Here is a 15412-nt window from a genome sequence, read left to right on the forward strand (position 1 = left end):
CTACAAAATACAAAAAAAAAACAAAAATTAGCTAGGCCTGGTAGTCATAACATTTGTAGTCCCACCTACTTGGGAGCCTGTGACGGGAGGATTGGAGGTTCCTCAGCAACAAAAGGGTGGCATAGGGGAGGAGGGAGGGAGGGAGACACCCCTCAGACAGGGCCACACAGCCCTTCGTGGCAGTGCCTGCACTTTTCATTCCATGGAAGGTTCTCCTTCCCTGAGAATTCACAGTGACAAAGGGACTTTTCCCCTGTCACTTTGGAAGTAGTGCTAAGCAGAATCTTGCCTGTTGATGAGTTTTCTTTTAGATTAAGACAGGGGCATTAGCTGTGCTCTTTGAGGTTGCACGAAATGGAGTCACTCTCAGGCTGGAACAGGTGATAGAGGGTTTGTTGAAAGAATGTTCAGGGAAATAAGGAAGCACAGGGATGCAAGTAACTGGGCAACCAGGGTTTCCTGGAGCATGGGGGTGACATTCAGAGTCCCACAGCAACTCCAGGCATCCCTCCTCTGCTTAGGTGGGAAACACCTTGGGCCTATGCCAGTGCCTCTGTCGGTCTCATGAGCCAGCTGCTTCCTGTGTTTCTTGCCTCACCTCCAGTAGGCTATGGGCTTCCCTCCCTAGTGCCTCCATTGCAGGGCCCCTGCCCCCTCCCTGCTCTCTCTCCCCAGGTTCCCTGGTTTCTGTGTCACTGTTTGCTCTGCATGTACTGAGAGCCAGACAGACACAGACAGAGAGAGAATTAATTTAGTTGGTCCTTTTTCAGTGTCCAATGTCCCTGTTGGACAGAGATATCCTGCAATGGCCTCTCTTGACCATGGGATAGCGTATGGCTATCTTTGCCTCAAGCATCAATTCCTGGTCCTGTCAATCCTGGCTAAGGAGAGGTGATCACAGTGTACAAAGCACAGTGGACTCTGCTGGGCATAGTGACTAAACAGGGCTGGAGACACAGCAGGCACTCAGCCATCTAGAGTCTCCTTTCTGGTATCTTGAGTTCCCGGGATAATGACTTAGGTTGACTTTTCATTCTTATCTTTCAGCTTTTCCGTGGACTCTGTAGGGATTTCAACACCTAATATAAATTCCATGATCTCAGTCCAACCCAAAAAGGGTTCACTGACCCCAACAGAAAAACCCACAAATGTCCAAGTTTTATTCTGTGCGAAAAAGGAAGTGAAGATCGAGCACCAGCCTGTTCTGCGCTGTCAGGTAAGAGTGCTCCAAAGGGAGGGGCTGCCTCAATGGCAGGATTGTGTGACTCCTGTTGCAAAGGAGGATACCTGGCCTAATCCATGCTCCAGAGGGAAAAAGGGAGGCCTGGCCCAGGTGGCAACCAGATAGGATACACCGGGGGTTGGTCCTAACTAGCAGGCAAAGTCATCAGAAATAGAGCTAGAGAGGAAATGTGCCCCCAAGTCTCTAGGGAGCATCAGAAGCAGGGAAGCTGAGTCCCATCAAGTGCAAAGGATGAGCGGGTAACTGAAAACAGGAGGAAAAGCTGACTATGTTGACGCTTGGCTGGTACACAGCAAGCTCTGCTTTAGTGTTTGCTAATATCATTGTTGATGCACTAATACAAAGACAGTGAAATAAAGAACATAGCTTCATGTCAATCATGAACATAGGGAATGGGATAGATAATCATGGGAATTCTGTAGCTACAGCAGTGACTGACTTGCTAATTCTTCTTCCCTTTCTAGATTATTGAGCCCAGTATTTCAGAAGGAGGTGAGATCATTGCCAGAATCCCAATTAAGCTTTCTGTGAATGCAGTATATTCCAAATACAACATCAGCCCCTCCTCCATCATCAACTTTGGAGCTTTGATCTGTGGCGCTCGTAAAAGCACCACCTTCACCATAGAAAATCAAGGTGTTACTGACTTCAAGTTCACCCTTTATAGGCTGACAGGGGAGAGCCCCATTCATCAAAAGAAAGCGTAAGACCAGTATTTACTTAACTCATTTCATTCCCTTATTAGTTTGTGCTTTATATTTTGTAAAGAGCTTTAGTATATCTTATTTAAATTCACCCAATCCCCTTTCATGGGTGAGGTCACTAAGATTTATAAATGGCTCATTTAGATTATGCACAAAAGCTGGGCATGGTGGCTTACACCTGTAATCCCAGCACTTTGGGAGGCCGAGGCAGGTGGATCACCTGAGGTCAGGAGTTCAAGACCATCCTGGTCAACATGGTGAAACCCTGTCTCTACTAAAAACACAAAAATTAAATGGGCATGGTGGTGCACGCCTGTAGTCCCATGCTAGGGAGGCTGAGGCAGGAGAATTGCCTGAACCCAGGAGGCAGAGGTTGCAGTGAGCCGAGATCTCACCACTGTACTCCAGCCTGGGCAACAGAGTGAGACTCCGTCTTAAAAATATATATATATATACACGAAATTACCAGTGGATCTTAGTTGTGAGCCCACAAACCTTCTGACTCTAGGTTTCATCGATTTTCTGTAGAATATATCATAAATTTTAGTTGAACAAACATAGTCTTCTGCCTGGGATTTTGTTGTCCTGGTGCTTCTGGGGTGCTGAAGGACTTATTAGATCATTGTCCTATGTGTCATTCTGTACAATGCCAAGAGATTATTATCACAGCAAGATAAATCAAAAGAAACTGTAGCTGTGCTTCAGGTGGGGCTGCTCTGGGAGCACAGAAGAGAGGAAGTGCGGTGATGCCTTCAGCCCACCAGGGACTGTTACTGTTATTGCCTTCTTCCCATTAAGGTAGCTTCACCATCACAAAGCTACCTTAATAGTTGTTCCAACAGCAAAACGCCATGTTCTTCCAAAGGAGGCTGTCAATCAGTTCACCCAAAACAATTTGTCTTTTGAGTGCTTTTGGCTTCCATTGGGCTGTCATGCTCTTTTTGGGCAAATTAAGGATGGTTTTTACTAATTCCTGAGGCTCTTCTGATTTAATGTTGATTTTCTAGTTAATTCTTTTAAATTCAATGTATGGCTTTACATTGTTTTTAGTTGTTTTATATTTTTGTAGCTATTCTTTTCTGTTTTGGCAAAGTTTGAACATTTTTTTAAAATGTAGAGTTAAATTGTGTAAAGTTCCTTTCTTCTTAATTTAATTTCAACCAAATTTTCTTACAGTTTATTTTATAACAAAGTAATAATGTCTGTAATGATTATAACTTAATTCTGTTTTGCTTTAAATTGTTTTTATTTACTTTTCATTTTAGCATGCACAAGTTCACACTAAACGCACAAAAGGCAGTTGGACTTCAGGTGTTCTGGTCATTAAGCAAGTGAATGCTTGCATATATAAAATTCTCAAAAGTTTAAGTTGCATTTCAGACACATTTGAACATTTTAGGTGAACTGGTCTCTAGGCAAACTAACTATTGGATAAACTAGTTTCAAGGAAGTGAACAATTACCAAGACCTGTATTTCGACTACTGCTTATACTAAACCTTAAAAAATAATGACTATAAATGTGAAGAAGAGAACAGAGCTTAATTTATTTGCCACTTCATTTTTTAAAATGAGGTTATGTGAAATATTTGACATCCACAAGTAATTTTCCACACACTGCTTTCCAGTGAACTCAAGTAGGCATTTAAAAATTACTCTTTTCTTGCAGTAATTTTCAGTGTCCCTATCAATCATATTTAATAAGTGTAATCACTGCCTAGCTTCCTTGCAGTTGGTAAATGAGTTTGGTCAGTGATTAGCTAGCTAACTGTGCCATTCCAATATCCTCTTGGGCAAAGAAGGACCCTTTCTCCCATTCCTAAAACAAAGGATGTTGCAAGCAAACAGACAGGTGGTGTCTTACCCCCTACACCCTGCAACCTAAGGGTACACTCTTGCTTCTTTAATCAGAGTCAGCCACATCAGACGTGCAAGATCCCGAGAAAGTGAGAGCTTCTACAAAACTGGCTCTTCCAAAGCAGCCAAGTTCTCTGACTCGATTCAGAAGGAAGTGATCAGCACAGGCCAGGTGCGTATCCTTTTCCTTGTTCATACAGATACCCAGGAAGGCCAACTCCCAATTAGCTCTTGCCACCAATCACTTCCCTAGGATAATAGGATTTGAATCCATCATGGCAGAAATAGGAAATAAATATACTGAGGTGTCACTTTCATTTTAAGCTAATACATTATTCCCTTTAATTTGGATGTTCTCTTTTGCTTTAAAACCTTCATTGGCTCGCCATTGCCTTAAAACTGTTTCAACTCTTCATATGTATTTTAATCAAGAGTAAGAAAGAGAAGCCCTTCCAAACAGGCTTAAATAAAAGAAGAGTCAAGGATTTCTGCTTCTGGTAAGATCAACTAGATGTACTTTTTCCTATTCTTCCCAACTAAGTACCACTAAGAACCCTAGACATTGTGTATAAAACAGACTTCAGACTCTGAGAGGTAGAGAGAAGAAACCAGACCAGCCCCAGGGTCTTTGGGACCCAAGGAACATCAAGGTGGTGAGTTCCCAAGTTTTCTTTTTGCCTCATATCTCCCAGACTGGGTGCTGAAGCAGCCAGCAACCCTAAAACATCAACAGACACAGACTAAAAACAAGCCCCAACAGGAGCCTACTCCTACTTTCTTTCTGCCTTTCTAGGTTGCCCCTAGAAAGACAGAAAATTTCTAGATAGTAACCTAAAGACAACAGTTAACCTAGAAAGACAGAAAACTTCTAGATAATAACTGTTCTACTCCAGCCAAACACCTAAGAAAAATATCTGGCCCCAAGCCACCCCTGCTAGCAAAGGCAAAATAGAGTCTAGACTCCACCCTCTCCAAGCTGTCTTGAGGTGCCCCACCTACTTGCCAGGGTTGCGTCAGAGAAGGTCGAGTAGGAAGTCAAGACTTTGATTCCCATGGGTGGTAACAACAAGGGAAAAACATGGTAAGCCGTAATGAAGGTAAATTCAGTAGACCTTACTTCTCTTCCTGGGTTTTCTAAATTTTCTTTGTCAATGGAAGCAAACCTATAATGCTGTCTGTTAAGATTTTAAATGGATATAGAGGAGATATTTTAGACAGACAGGGACAGAGGAAAGAATCAGTGAACTTGAAGACAGACATTAAGATTTCCCTATAAAAATAACTGAAGGTCCCCCACCACCTCCTTATAAAAGAATTCCTTATATATAAAAAAAAAAAAAAAAACTGGAGGTCCCCCACCACCTCCACTGCTGTTTGTGGAGATACCACATGGGGAAACTTGACATCCACCTAACCTAGTGGTAATGAAACACTCCCTTGTCCCCTGCTGGAATGGTGCCAGAGGACCCCTTCATCTCCCATGGCATCAGCAGAACAGTAGCAGGCACTCACCTGTCCCCAGCAGGGAGGTATCAGTTGAGGACTAGTGGAGTGCTGGAACACCCACCCCTGCCCAGCGGGTATAGTGAGTCTGAGTGGGAATCTGGACTACTTCCCCCTCCTGTCAGTAGCTCGTCAGTGCACTTCCTTCCCCTGCCAGGGTAGTGCCAAAGAAAGCCAGCTGAAACCGAGTCTTATAGCATAACACCCAAAATGTCCAGATTTCAACTGAAAATCACTCATCATACCAAGAACCAGGAAGAATCAAACTGAAGGAAAATAGGTAAATGCTAGATAACAACACTGAGATGACAGAGGTGTCAGAATTGGCTGAAAATGTTTCAGTGAGCAATTATAAGCATTCCTGGAAAATTTTTAAAATAGCACATCTCAGCAAAGAAAGAAGATGCAGAGAAGAAGCAAATGGAAATTCTGGAAATGAAAATAAATAACCAAACTTAGAACTCCATGGATGGGCTCAACAACAGAGAGGGGACAGAGGAAAGAATCAATGAACTTGAAAACAGACAATAGGGATTCCTGTGTTAGTTTCACATTGTTCTCACGACAAATCACCTCAAATTTAGAGGCTCAAAATAATACATACTTTTTTATCTTATAGTTTTGTAGGTCAGAGTACTAAAATCAAGGTGTTAGCAGGGCTGTATTCTTTTCTGGAGACACCAGGAAATAATCCTTTTCATTGTTTTTCCAGCTTTTAGAGGCAACCCACATTCCTTGACTTGTAGTCCCCTTCTGTTATCCTCAAAGCCAGTAACGGGGGGTCAGATCCTTCTCACATCACATTACTCTAACCTCCTCCATAATCATATCTCCTTCTAACTCTCTTTCTAAAGACCTTGTGATTACATTGGGCTCATTATAATCCAGAATAATCTCCTCATCACAAGATTCTTAGTATAATCATGTCAACCAAGTCCTTTGTTGTGTAACGTAACATATTCACAGGTTCCAGAGATTAAGATGTGGACATCTTTGGGAGGCCGTTATTCTGCCCGGTCTAAACAAAAGAGAGAAAGTAGACTCTATTTTTAGACTCTTGAAAGTCTTTTTAGTCTACTGAGAAAAAATGAATAGATGCTCAGGGATCTGCAGAACCATAACAAAAAATCTAATGCTCTTGTCATTGGAGTTCCAGAAAGAGTTACAAAAGGGGACTGAAAAGGTACTCAAATGAATAATAACAGAAAACTTTTCAAATTCAGCAAAAGATATAAACCTACAGACTCAAAAATCTGAGTAAACCCAAATAGGAGAAACCAAAAGAAAGCCATGCTAACACAGATCATAGTTAAACTTCTGAAAATTTTTAAAAATTAAAAAATCTTGAACACATCAAGAGAGAAATGAATCTTGAATGACAGCAGATTCCTTACAAAAACCATAGAGACCCAAAGGAAAGAGGCACAATATTTTCAAGTGTAGAGAACCAATAATGGTGAACCCAGAATCTTATATCCAGCAAAAATAATTCTCAGGAATAAATGGAAAATAGACTTTCTCAAATGAAACAAAGCTAAAAGAATTTGTCACCAGTAGATTTATCCCAAAAGAATGGCTAAAGGAAGTTCTTTAAACAGAAAGTAAATAACGAAGCAATCGTGGAACATCAACAAGGAAGAAAAAATAATGGTAAGCAATAATGTAGGTAAATTCAGTAGATCTTACTTCTCTTCCTGGGTTTTCTAAATTATCTTTGTCAATGGAAGCAACCCTGTAATACTGTTTGATATGGTTTTAAATGGATGTAGAGGAAATATTTTAGAGAGGAGACAGGGGAAAGAATCAATGGACTTGAAGACAGACAATAAGAATTCCTTATAAAAAGCAGATGAAGGAGCAGTTGTTAAGCAAGACGGCAAATGCTATAATTGAGGTGCATGTACATGGATAGACTCTAGAAAGATGGAAGAATGAAGTCTTGCTCTTCCTGGTAGCTATGAAGAGTCATTGAAGGCTTCACAGAGGAGGAGGTGCTTGATTTGTGTATCAGAATCATGTTTAGCTGCAGATAGCAGAAAATCCAAAGTTAATGGTTTAAACAAATATGGTATATATAAATGGGGTAGGCAGTTGCTGGTGTCCGTTTAATAGTTAGTTGTTGTTTGTGATTCTCTTGGCCTTTCCCTCATGGTTACAAGACGGCTGCTGCAGCTCCAGCCACCACTTCTGCATTGAAGGCAATGACAGAAGTAGGTACTCTGTGCTCTATGAACACAAATAATTATTGGTTGAAGTGAACTGGGTCTTCTACATGTTGCTTTTTAGATCTTTTCAAGTGGTTTCCTCTTGTCAAGCAAAGGCTATTTTATTAGCATACATAATTTTCTACATATATTTCTATAACTCTCATCTCTTCTAGAGATTTTTTTTTCCTTCTTTGCCTACATATCTTCTCAGCCTTCAGTGAAACAGCCTCTCCAGCACTCTGCCTTTCAGTTTCAATGAACTTGTCCTCTCCTCTACGTTGGCAACTTATTTTCATGGCCACAGCCTGGATCTTGCCTCACAGGAAACTGAGGTGCTTCTGAATCCTTGGCTTCCAAGACCTCTTTCTCTGACCGCTTCCCTTTCTTCTAGCTTTCTCCACCTCAGTTCTTTGCCCTCACTATGACTTGCTCCTTGCTCTTTTGAGATAGTATCCTGCCATTTTCTCACTACTCTCCAACCTTCTCCTCTGTCAGGATGGTTTATCTGGGAATCTCAGTGCCCACGACATCTCCTAGCACATAGTAGGTATTCAGAGTAAATAGTGAACAAGTTAGTTGATAGCTTCCATGTATGTCTGTGCAGTTCACACTGCACAATGCTAGGGACTGCATCCACACAGATGCCTGTGTGAAGAGTGCCCCCTAGAGGTGTGCAGTGCACCACCTACCCAGCCACTTGCAGCAGCCATAGTAAGAACTTAGAGTAAGTTTCGAATACCCAGAAGAATGTAGAGTCTATGTCTGAGCATTGTCAGAACAGACGTCTTCCTAACACAGCATTACTAGAGAATATACCTGAAGGGGTTTAGTGGAGATCGAGGGACAGGCCACTGGAAAGAATGTGTCTCCGAGGGGAAGAGGAGCAGAAATTGGTTGAAAGTTCATCAGTAACAAAGTCCCCACCTACCAACTCACCTCTGTGATAGATTCCAGGCATGGTACAATAGGTGCCCTAAAGAGAGAGAACATAAATCAGACTGCCCTTGACAGCTTTCTAAAAATGAGAAAAAGGAAGAAAGCTCATGAGTACCACAGGCATGCATGCTGACTATGAAGCAGAATACCATGCCTCAGCATCAGTCCCCGGGAAGGGAATTCCATGCGCCAGCTACCAATCCCAGGAGAGGATTCTAAACACTTTACCAATATTGTGCACTGGCATCACTCCCAGGGGGAACTCTAACCACCTCACCAGTATCTGCTGCGGTTCCTAGATCTGGCAGGAGGTCCTTCACAAACCCTAGCTGCCAGAGGTTTTGCTCAAATCCAACTGCCAGGGTATGAGTCCAGTGCGACAGAACACTCACACAAGTCACGCAAAGCAAGTGATCAGATAGGTGTCGAAAACCAATAGAAGCCTAGTATTCATGGACAGTTGGTCTCCCAAGGCTCAGGAAAGCTGCCTGGGCAGGATGGAGTCCCGTCTATGCATGCCCCGCTTCACACTGCAGCTGAAAGGCACCAAAAGCATTCGGTCCTTGGGGTTTTGTGCTTCAGAGGAAACGTGGATCTCTGAGGTGAAACATTGCAAGACATCCTGTTCTAGGAGGGATGAGAACAGAGCCTGGACTGTTCCAGACCCTTCCCTTATCTCAGGCCACTGCATTTTCAGCACATTCAACAGTCATCCGGAAAACTACAAGCAGGAGAGAGAAGAGCCGGGACATATGAGGACTGCACCAACATCCTGTTTTGTTTTTTTTTAGCAGTAATTCTATACCAGATGCTGCATTACATGCTTCACACCTATTCTTTCATTTAAACCTCCAGCAATCTCTGGGATCAGGGCTTTAGCTCCATTTTATAGGTAAATAAACTGAGACTCGGAGAAGTCATTCATTCAAAGTCAAACAGTCAATATTTAGTAGGGCTGGGATTCAAACCCAGGTGTATCTCACTCAAAAGCCCGTAGCCATACCCACTACTCCATTCTGCACCCCTCTGCTTCAAGATGCCTAGCTGAATAAGTGCTATATGATGTGGAGTCTGTCTGTTCCTTTAAGCCCTTAGTTCAAACACAATTTGTCTGAAGGAATTTACATGGAAGGAAGTACTCAGAGAGCCTATCCCTGAAGACCACCCCCACCCCACCACCCATCCCAGGCCCTCTGTCCCTCCAGGAAGAGAGGAGCGAGGGCCCAGAGAGTGGCTGTGAGAAGAAACCCCACATATCTCTCCACACCATCTCCCAGCTCTCAGTCTGGCTGTCACTCACTCTGCCTCCAAGCCTCCTTCCCTCCCACCCTTGTTCTGCAGGCCCGCTTCTCCCATGGCATGTTCACTGTGTACCCCTGGTTTGGCTCCATCCCTGCCGGAGGACAGCAGGTCATCAATGTTGACTGTGTGGCTGACCCCGTGGGAAGATGTGAGGAGTTTATAGCCATCGATATCTCCGGCCGAGACCCTACAGACCAGCCTACTGGCATTCCTTACACTCTGCTGGCTGAAGCCTGTCTCCCAGGTACTGACCACTCGTATTGGACAATATCACTTAAAAGACGTTCATCTGAGACCAGGTGCGGTGGCTCATGCCTGTAATCCCAGCACTTTAGGAGGCCGAGGTGGGTGGATCATCTGAGGTCAGGAGTTTGAGACCAGCCTGGCCAACATGGCAAAACCCCGTCTCTACTAAAAATACAAAAAATTAGCTGGGTGCAGTGGTGCATGCCTGTAATCTCAGCTACTCGGGAGGCTGAGGGAAGAGAATCGCTTGAACCCAGGAGGTGGAGTTTGCAGTGAGCCGAGATCACGCCACTGTACTCCAGCCTGGGCGACAGAGTGAGAGTCCATCTCAAAAATAAATAAATAAATAAATAGCCTTCATTTGTAACACCTCTACCCCTTTCTTGCAAATTTTCCAAAGATGTCTGGCAGACATGACTGGACTGCTTCCTTTGGGGTCCTAGACCTTCCTCTAGTGTCTTCAGCTGTATTTTTCCAGGGCATGCAAGTCTAAGGGAGGAGATACAGCTTTACACTCCCAGGAGGCTGGTCCTGGGTTCTCAGATGAATAATCTATCTGAGAATCATGACGGGATGGGCTGTGGCACAGGACCCAGGACCATTGAGTCCCACTCACGGCCAGGTCACTCCCATGAACAAATGGGGTGGGAGGATTGCTTGGGCCCAGAAGGTCGAGGCTGCAGTGAGCCATGATCATGCCACTGCACTCCAACGTGAATGACAGAGCAATGTTCGGTAACTGAGCGTGCAAAATCTGTAACCCCGCAGGACTGCAGATGAGGTGCAAAGAGAACATCTCACGCTTTGACCATAGGATCCCTGGAGCCTTGAAGCGAAGTGGCCCAGTTGCCCCCTTCCCTCCATAGCCCACCCTAGATCTTGGATCTTACTTTTGGGAGAAAAACACTCACTGGAGTGTGGCAACCAGCAAGGACAGTGCAGAAGAGGAAGACAAGACAGAGTGTTTCCCATCCCTCACACCCCCTTGCATGAACTCCCCTGTGTGTCCTCTGTGGTTCTCCTTTGTGAGAATCCAAAGCTCCAAATTAGGAATTACAGAGCCAGAATCCAGCGATCAGGCAGCATCTCACAGTCTTCCCTTCACTCCCCAGCCTTCGTGACCGAAAACAATGCCTTGATATTTGAAGAGCACCAGATATGTACCAGCGCCAACCTGTACCACATCCTGCAGACCATAGAGAGTGGGGGGCTGTTTGTGGAGGACGAGAACAAGTTCATCTTCTGCAATGTCCTGGTAGGCCGCCAAGCCAAGGCTCGGTTCAAGATCAGCAACGTGGGAAAGATTGCCTGTGATGTCAACGTTGTAGTCAGGCCTATCTCCAATAAGGTAAGACACTCCCAATGGCCCTGGCCCACGGTGGTTGGCATAAAGCTGGGAAAAGGGCTCTCAGCAGCCTCTGCTCTGGAGCCTGTATGCCTCAGTGGGAATTATCTGGGTCTTAGGCTCTGCTGGAAGTTATGTGAAGTAACTGGGGGCTTTCCCCTGGGCCACTGGTGATACATCTGTCCCAGTGGGTGTCTCTGCTGGGTACCTTTGTGATAAATGGGTACGCATGAATGAGCAACCCTCATTCCTCCATTAAATGCTCACCATGTGCCTAGAATAGACAAAGCATGGTGGGTAGAGGCTAAGATGAGCACCAGCTCCAGACAAGCCTGCCTCCAGCTGCATATTCTGCTGGTAAGGGAGATTTGCGGCCATGAGATTCTGAGGATAGGGTGAAATTGTGAGCATTTTCGGCCCTTCCCATGTGACAAGCACTGTGCTAAGTGATTTATATTTACTGCCTCCTTTCGCCCTAACAACCACTCTTCCAACTTTGTATTATTATCCCAATTCTACAGTTAGGGAAACTGAGGCTTAGAAAGACTAAACCCTTACCCTAGGTCCCAGAGCCTGGAAATATAGGGCTGGGCTTAAAGCCAAGCTTCATCCACAACAAGATAAAATAATGGTCCATCTCAGGGGTCTGCCGGACTCGAAGCTGCCTTTTCTCTCTGAGTCAGATCATACTTTTTTTCACAGCAGAATAGAAAATTCAGGATACCAAGAGAGGTCTTAATCAATGGGTTTCTGTGAACCTTAATTTCCAATCCAATGTGCAGCCAATACTCCCTAGTATTATTTCAGCTGCTTCAATTCTCTGCCTGAAAGTAGAATCTGGACCCAAGAGGTCCTCAGGCCCTGGAGCTGGCATTGTTCACAGCTGAGGGTGATAGGGAGGTCACCAGGGGTGTTGGTATCAGCCTAGAACTACAAATGGAGAGTGCATTCCTGGGGGAATGTCAACACAGAGGGGTAGGGTTGGGGAGACTATAGAATCCCCTTTATGATTTCCCTCAGGCCCTGGTGACACCAAGTCATCATTATTCTCTGATCTTATTTGGGATACTAAGGGGCAGCTTTCTCCCTATTCTGTACTAAAAACGTAAAAAGCGAGCAAGACTTACTTTTTTTTTTTTTTTTTTTGTGGCAGAGTCTCACTCTCATGGTCCAGGCTGGAGTGCAATGGCACCATCATGGCTCACTGCAGCCTCGAGTTCCTGGGCTCAAGTGATCCTCCCACCTCAGCCTCCTGAGTAGCTGGGACTACAGACACTCACCACCATGCCTGGCTAGTTTTTGTATTTTTGTAGAGATCAGGTTTCATCATGTTGGCCAGGCTGATCTTGGACTCCTGGGCTCAAACAATCCTCCCACCTTAGCCTCCCAAAGTGCTAGAATTGCAGGAGTAAGCCACCACACCCAGCTGCAAGCCTGATTTCTAAAGAGAGACTTTATAAGGGGATTTGCAGACGTCACATGTTCTCCTTCACCCTAGCTCACAAACTTGAAGACTATCCCTTGGAAAAACAAAGATAAACCTGAGTGCCCTCAGTTTAAGAACAAGAGGGAATAGTCAGTCTTGAAACCCACCTACTTGCCATGAGAATGAAAATCCTTTTAAGGCCATGCCAGGGCTCCCTACAGTCCTAAAACACTGCCACAAGATAGGAACAGATAAAGTGTTATGGGAAGTTGTCCTAGCCAAGGCTCTTGGAGTTACAAGAAGCAGAAACTCTCTCAGATTAGCCCAAATAAAGCAAGGCTTACTTTAGTGAATTGGACACCTCAGACACAGGTCAGAACACATCACGTGGCCGGGACTCCTTGGGACTGGCACCATCATCTGAAGTCCATCCTTTAGAAGACCAATGGATGCTCTGTCCATCTCTCAGGGGCCACAAGTCTCTCTCACAGGGTTTCCATTGCTCCATTCTCTCATCCAGCCTTCTCATCTTCCATGTGATTCAGCCAGCTCCCAGCTCAGCTCCACATTTTAACAACCAGCACCGGCCCGGCACAGTGGCTCCCACCTGTAATCCCAGCCCTATGGGAGGCTGAGGCAGGCAGATCACTTGAGCCCAGGAGTGTGAGACCAGCCTGGGAAACATGGCAAAACCCCATCTATATTTTTTAAAAAATTAGCTGGGCATAGTGGCACACACCTGTAGACCCAGCTACTCGGGAGGCTGAGGTGGGAGGATTGCTTGGGCCCAAGAGGTTGAGGCTGCAGTGAGCTTTGATCATGCCACTGCACTCCAACATGAGTGACAGAGCAAGATCCTGTCTCAAAAAGAATTTAAATACCAGCCAACACCAATCTTTGGTCATCCCAATTTAGTTAACGGGATGGGGTAGCAGGAAGAATATCTGACTTCCTGGCTTAGTTCATCTATTTGAGTCAAAAATCATAGGTCTAGCCAAATCCAGCCAGGCATCATTCAGGGATGGGTCCCAGGCTGCTCCCTCCAGGGCCCCTGACCCTGCAGGCAGTGGAGCGTGTCCACCACCGCATTTAGATGAGGCAGTTGGGGCAGCTCCTGAAAATGAGGAACAAGCCTAATGAGAATGCAAAGGCGCTGACACACTCTGGTCTCTGCCCCATCACCAGCCCTGTGCCCGCATCGTTGACATTTTTGAAGTGGAACCCAACAAGATGTGCATTGCCAGTCATTCCCATGCCTTTGCCACGGTGTCCTTCACCCCGCAGATCATGCAGAACTACCAGTGCATCTTCGAGGCTACCTTGGATGGCTTGCCCAGGTACCAGTTCCCAGCTCCCTCTCCTGCAGCAGGGCTACAGGCCATACTCCCCACGGAGTGTCATTCCCACCATGCCAGGCTGACAGGCTGCAATCTTCCCGTTCCCTGTAGCACCCTGGCCAAGAGCCGAGGCCTTGTGTTTGACATCGCTGGTGAGGGGAACCTCCCTCAAGTGACGGTTGTGCGGCCAATTCTTCATAACCAATATGGAAACCCCTTGCTCCTCTTCAAGAGGCTTCTCCTTGGTCATTCAGAGAAGCTGCCTCTCATCCTCAAGAACAATGGCATCCTCCCTGCCCAGGTAATACTCAAGGGTAAAGCATGAGGCTGAAAGGGAGAAGAATCCAAAAGTTACACTCTGCCATGCCTAATGTATGAGGACTTCTCTGTTGATCCACATACATTAACCTATGTGTCAGGGGCATGCGGAGGGGAATCTGGCATGGTGTTTGTCCTCAAGGAAAGTAGGAAACTGGATTCTACAATATATCATTAACTACTGTCCAAGGTAGTGTGCAGTGATGTGCACCAAGCTGAGTGGGTAGGGTTATGGGTATTCTTAATATCTTCTTTATTTTTAATTGTTTTCTATAATGAACATTGCATCTGTAATGAGGATAAGATGATAAAAGAAATTTCAGTAGGGATGAGAGATTCAACACCTAAATGTATTTTGATTCACTGATTACATTATAGTTTTATTTTTACCAAAAAAAGTGATGTACTGCACTCTACAAGGGACTGTAGGACTTTTGAAAAAGATCTATTCCCATCTAGATGATAAAGAGAAAATTCACTCTAAATGACATTTGAATGGGGCTCTTTGAAGGAGTTGGGTTTCAGCAAGCGGGCCTTTGGCAGTCCATGCAAACCAGAAAGAGAGAGAAAGCTTCAAAGGTGCAGAAGCCAAAAAAAAGACAAAGTGCAAGCTACTGCAGGATCTAGTAAGCACCCAGCTTCATAAGAGCATAGGTATAGATAGAAGAGCAAAGAAGATAAAAACGGAAGGCTACGGTAATGGAACAACTTGTGCAAGGCCTGGGATTCTCTAAATGTTTTAAACCTTACTATTGTTCTTGCTGCTGTTGTTCTTATTGTTTATACATTTATGGCTCACTTAGGTTTACTCACAAGAACACAAAACCAAACACCACATGTTCTCACTCATAGGAGGGTGTTGAACAAGGAGAACACATGGACACAGGGAGGGGAGCACTATACACGGGGGTCTGTTGCGGGAGAGTGGGGGGGACAGCGGGGGGGGAGTTGGGGAGGGATAGCAAGGGGAGAAATGCCAGATATGGGTGA

The 15412-nt window shown here is 44.9% G+C and overlaps 1 protein-coding gene across 1 annotated transcript in view; it reads left to right on the plus strand.

Annotated features, from left to right (window-relative positions):
• HYDIN (HYDIN axonemal central pair apparatus protein) overlaps positions 1 to 15412 on the plus strand; it is a 490708-nt gene that overhangs the window by 409121 nt on the left and 66175 nt on the right. The window contains exons 57-63 of the mRNA XM_064383265.1: positions 1048 to 1216; positions 1708 to 1946; positions 3857 to 3974; positions 9790 to 9994; positions 11109 to 11344; positions 13953 to 14104; positions 14216 to 14405. Coding sequence (XP_064239335.1) covers positions 1048 to 1216; positions 1708 to 1946; positions 3857 to 3974; positions 9790 to 9994; positions 11109 to 11344; positions 13953 to 14104; positions 14216 to 14405 — 1309 coding nt within the window. The remainder of the gene's footprint in view (positions 1 to 1047; positions 1217 to 1707; positions 1947 to 3856; positions 3975 to 9789; positions 9995 to 11108; positions 11345 to 13952; positions 14105 to 14215; positions 14406 to 15412) is intronic.

Source organism: Aotus nancymaae, unplaced genomic scaffold, assembly GCF_030222135.1.
Source record: "Aotus nancymaae isolate 86718 unplaced genomic scaffold, 86718_ANA_hifiasm-v0.15.2.pri h1tg000030l, whole genome shotgun sequence".
Taxonomy (NCBI): Eukaryota; Metazoa; Chordata; class Mammalia; order Primates; family Aotidae; genus Aotus; species Aotus nancymaae.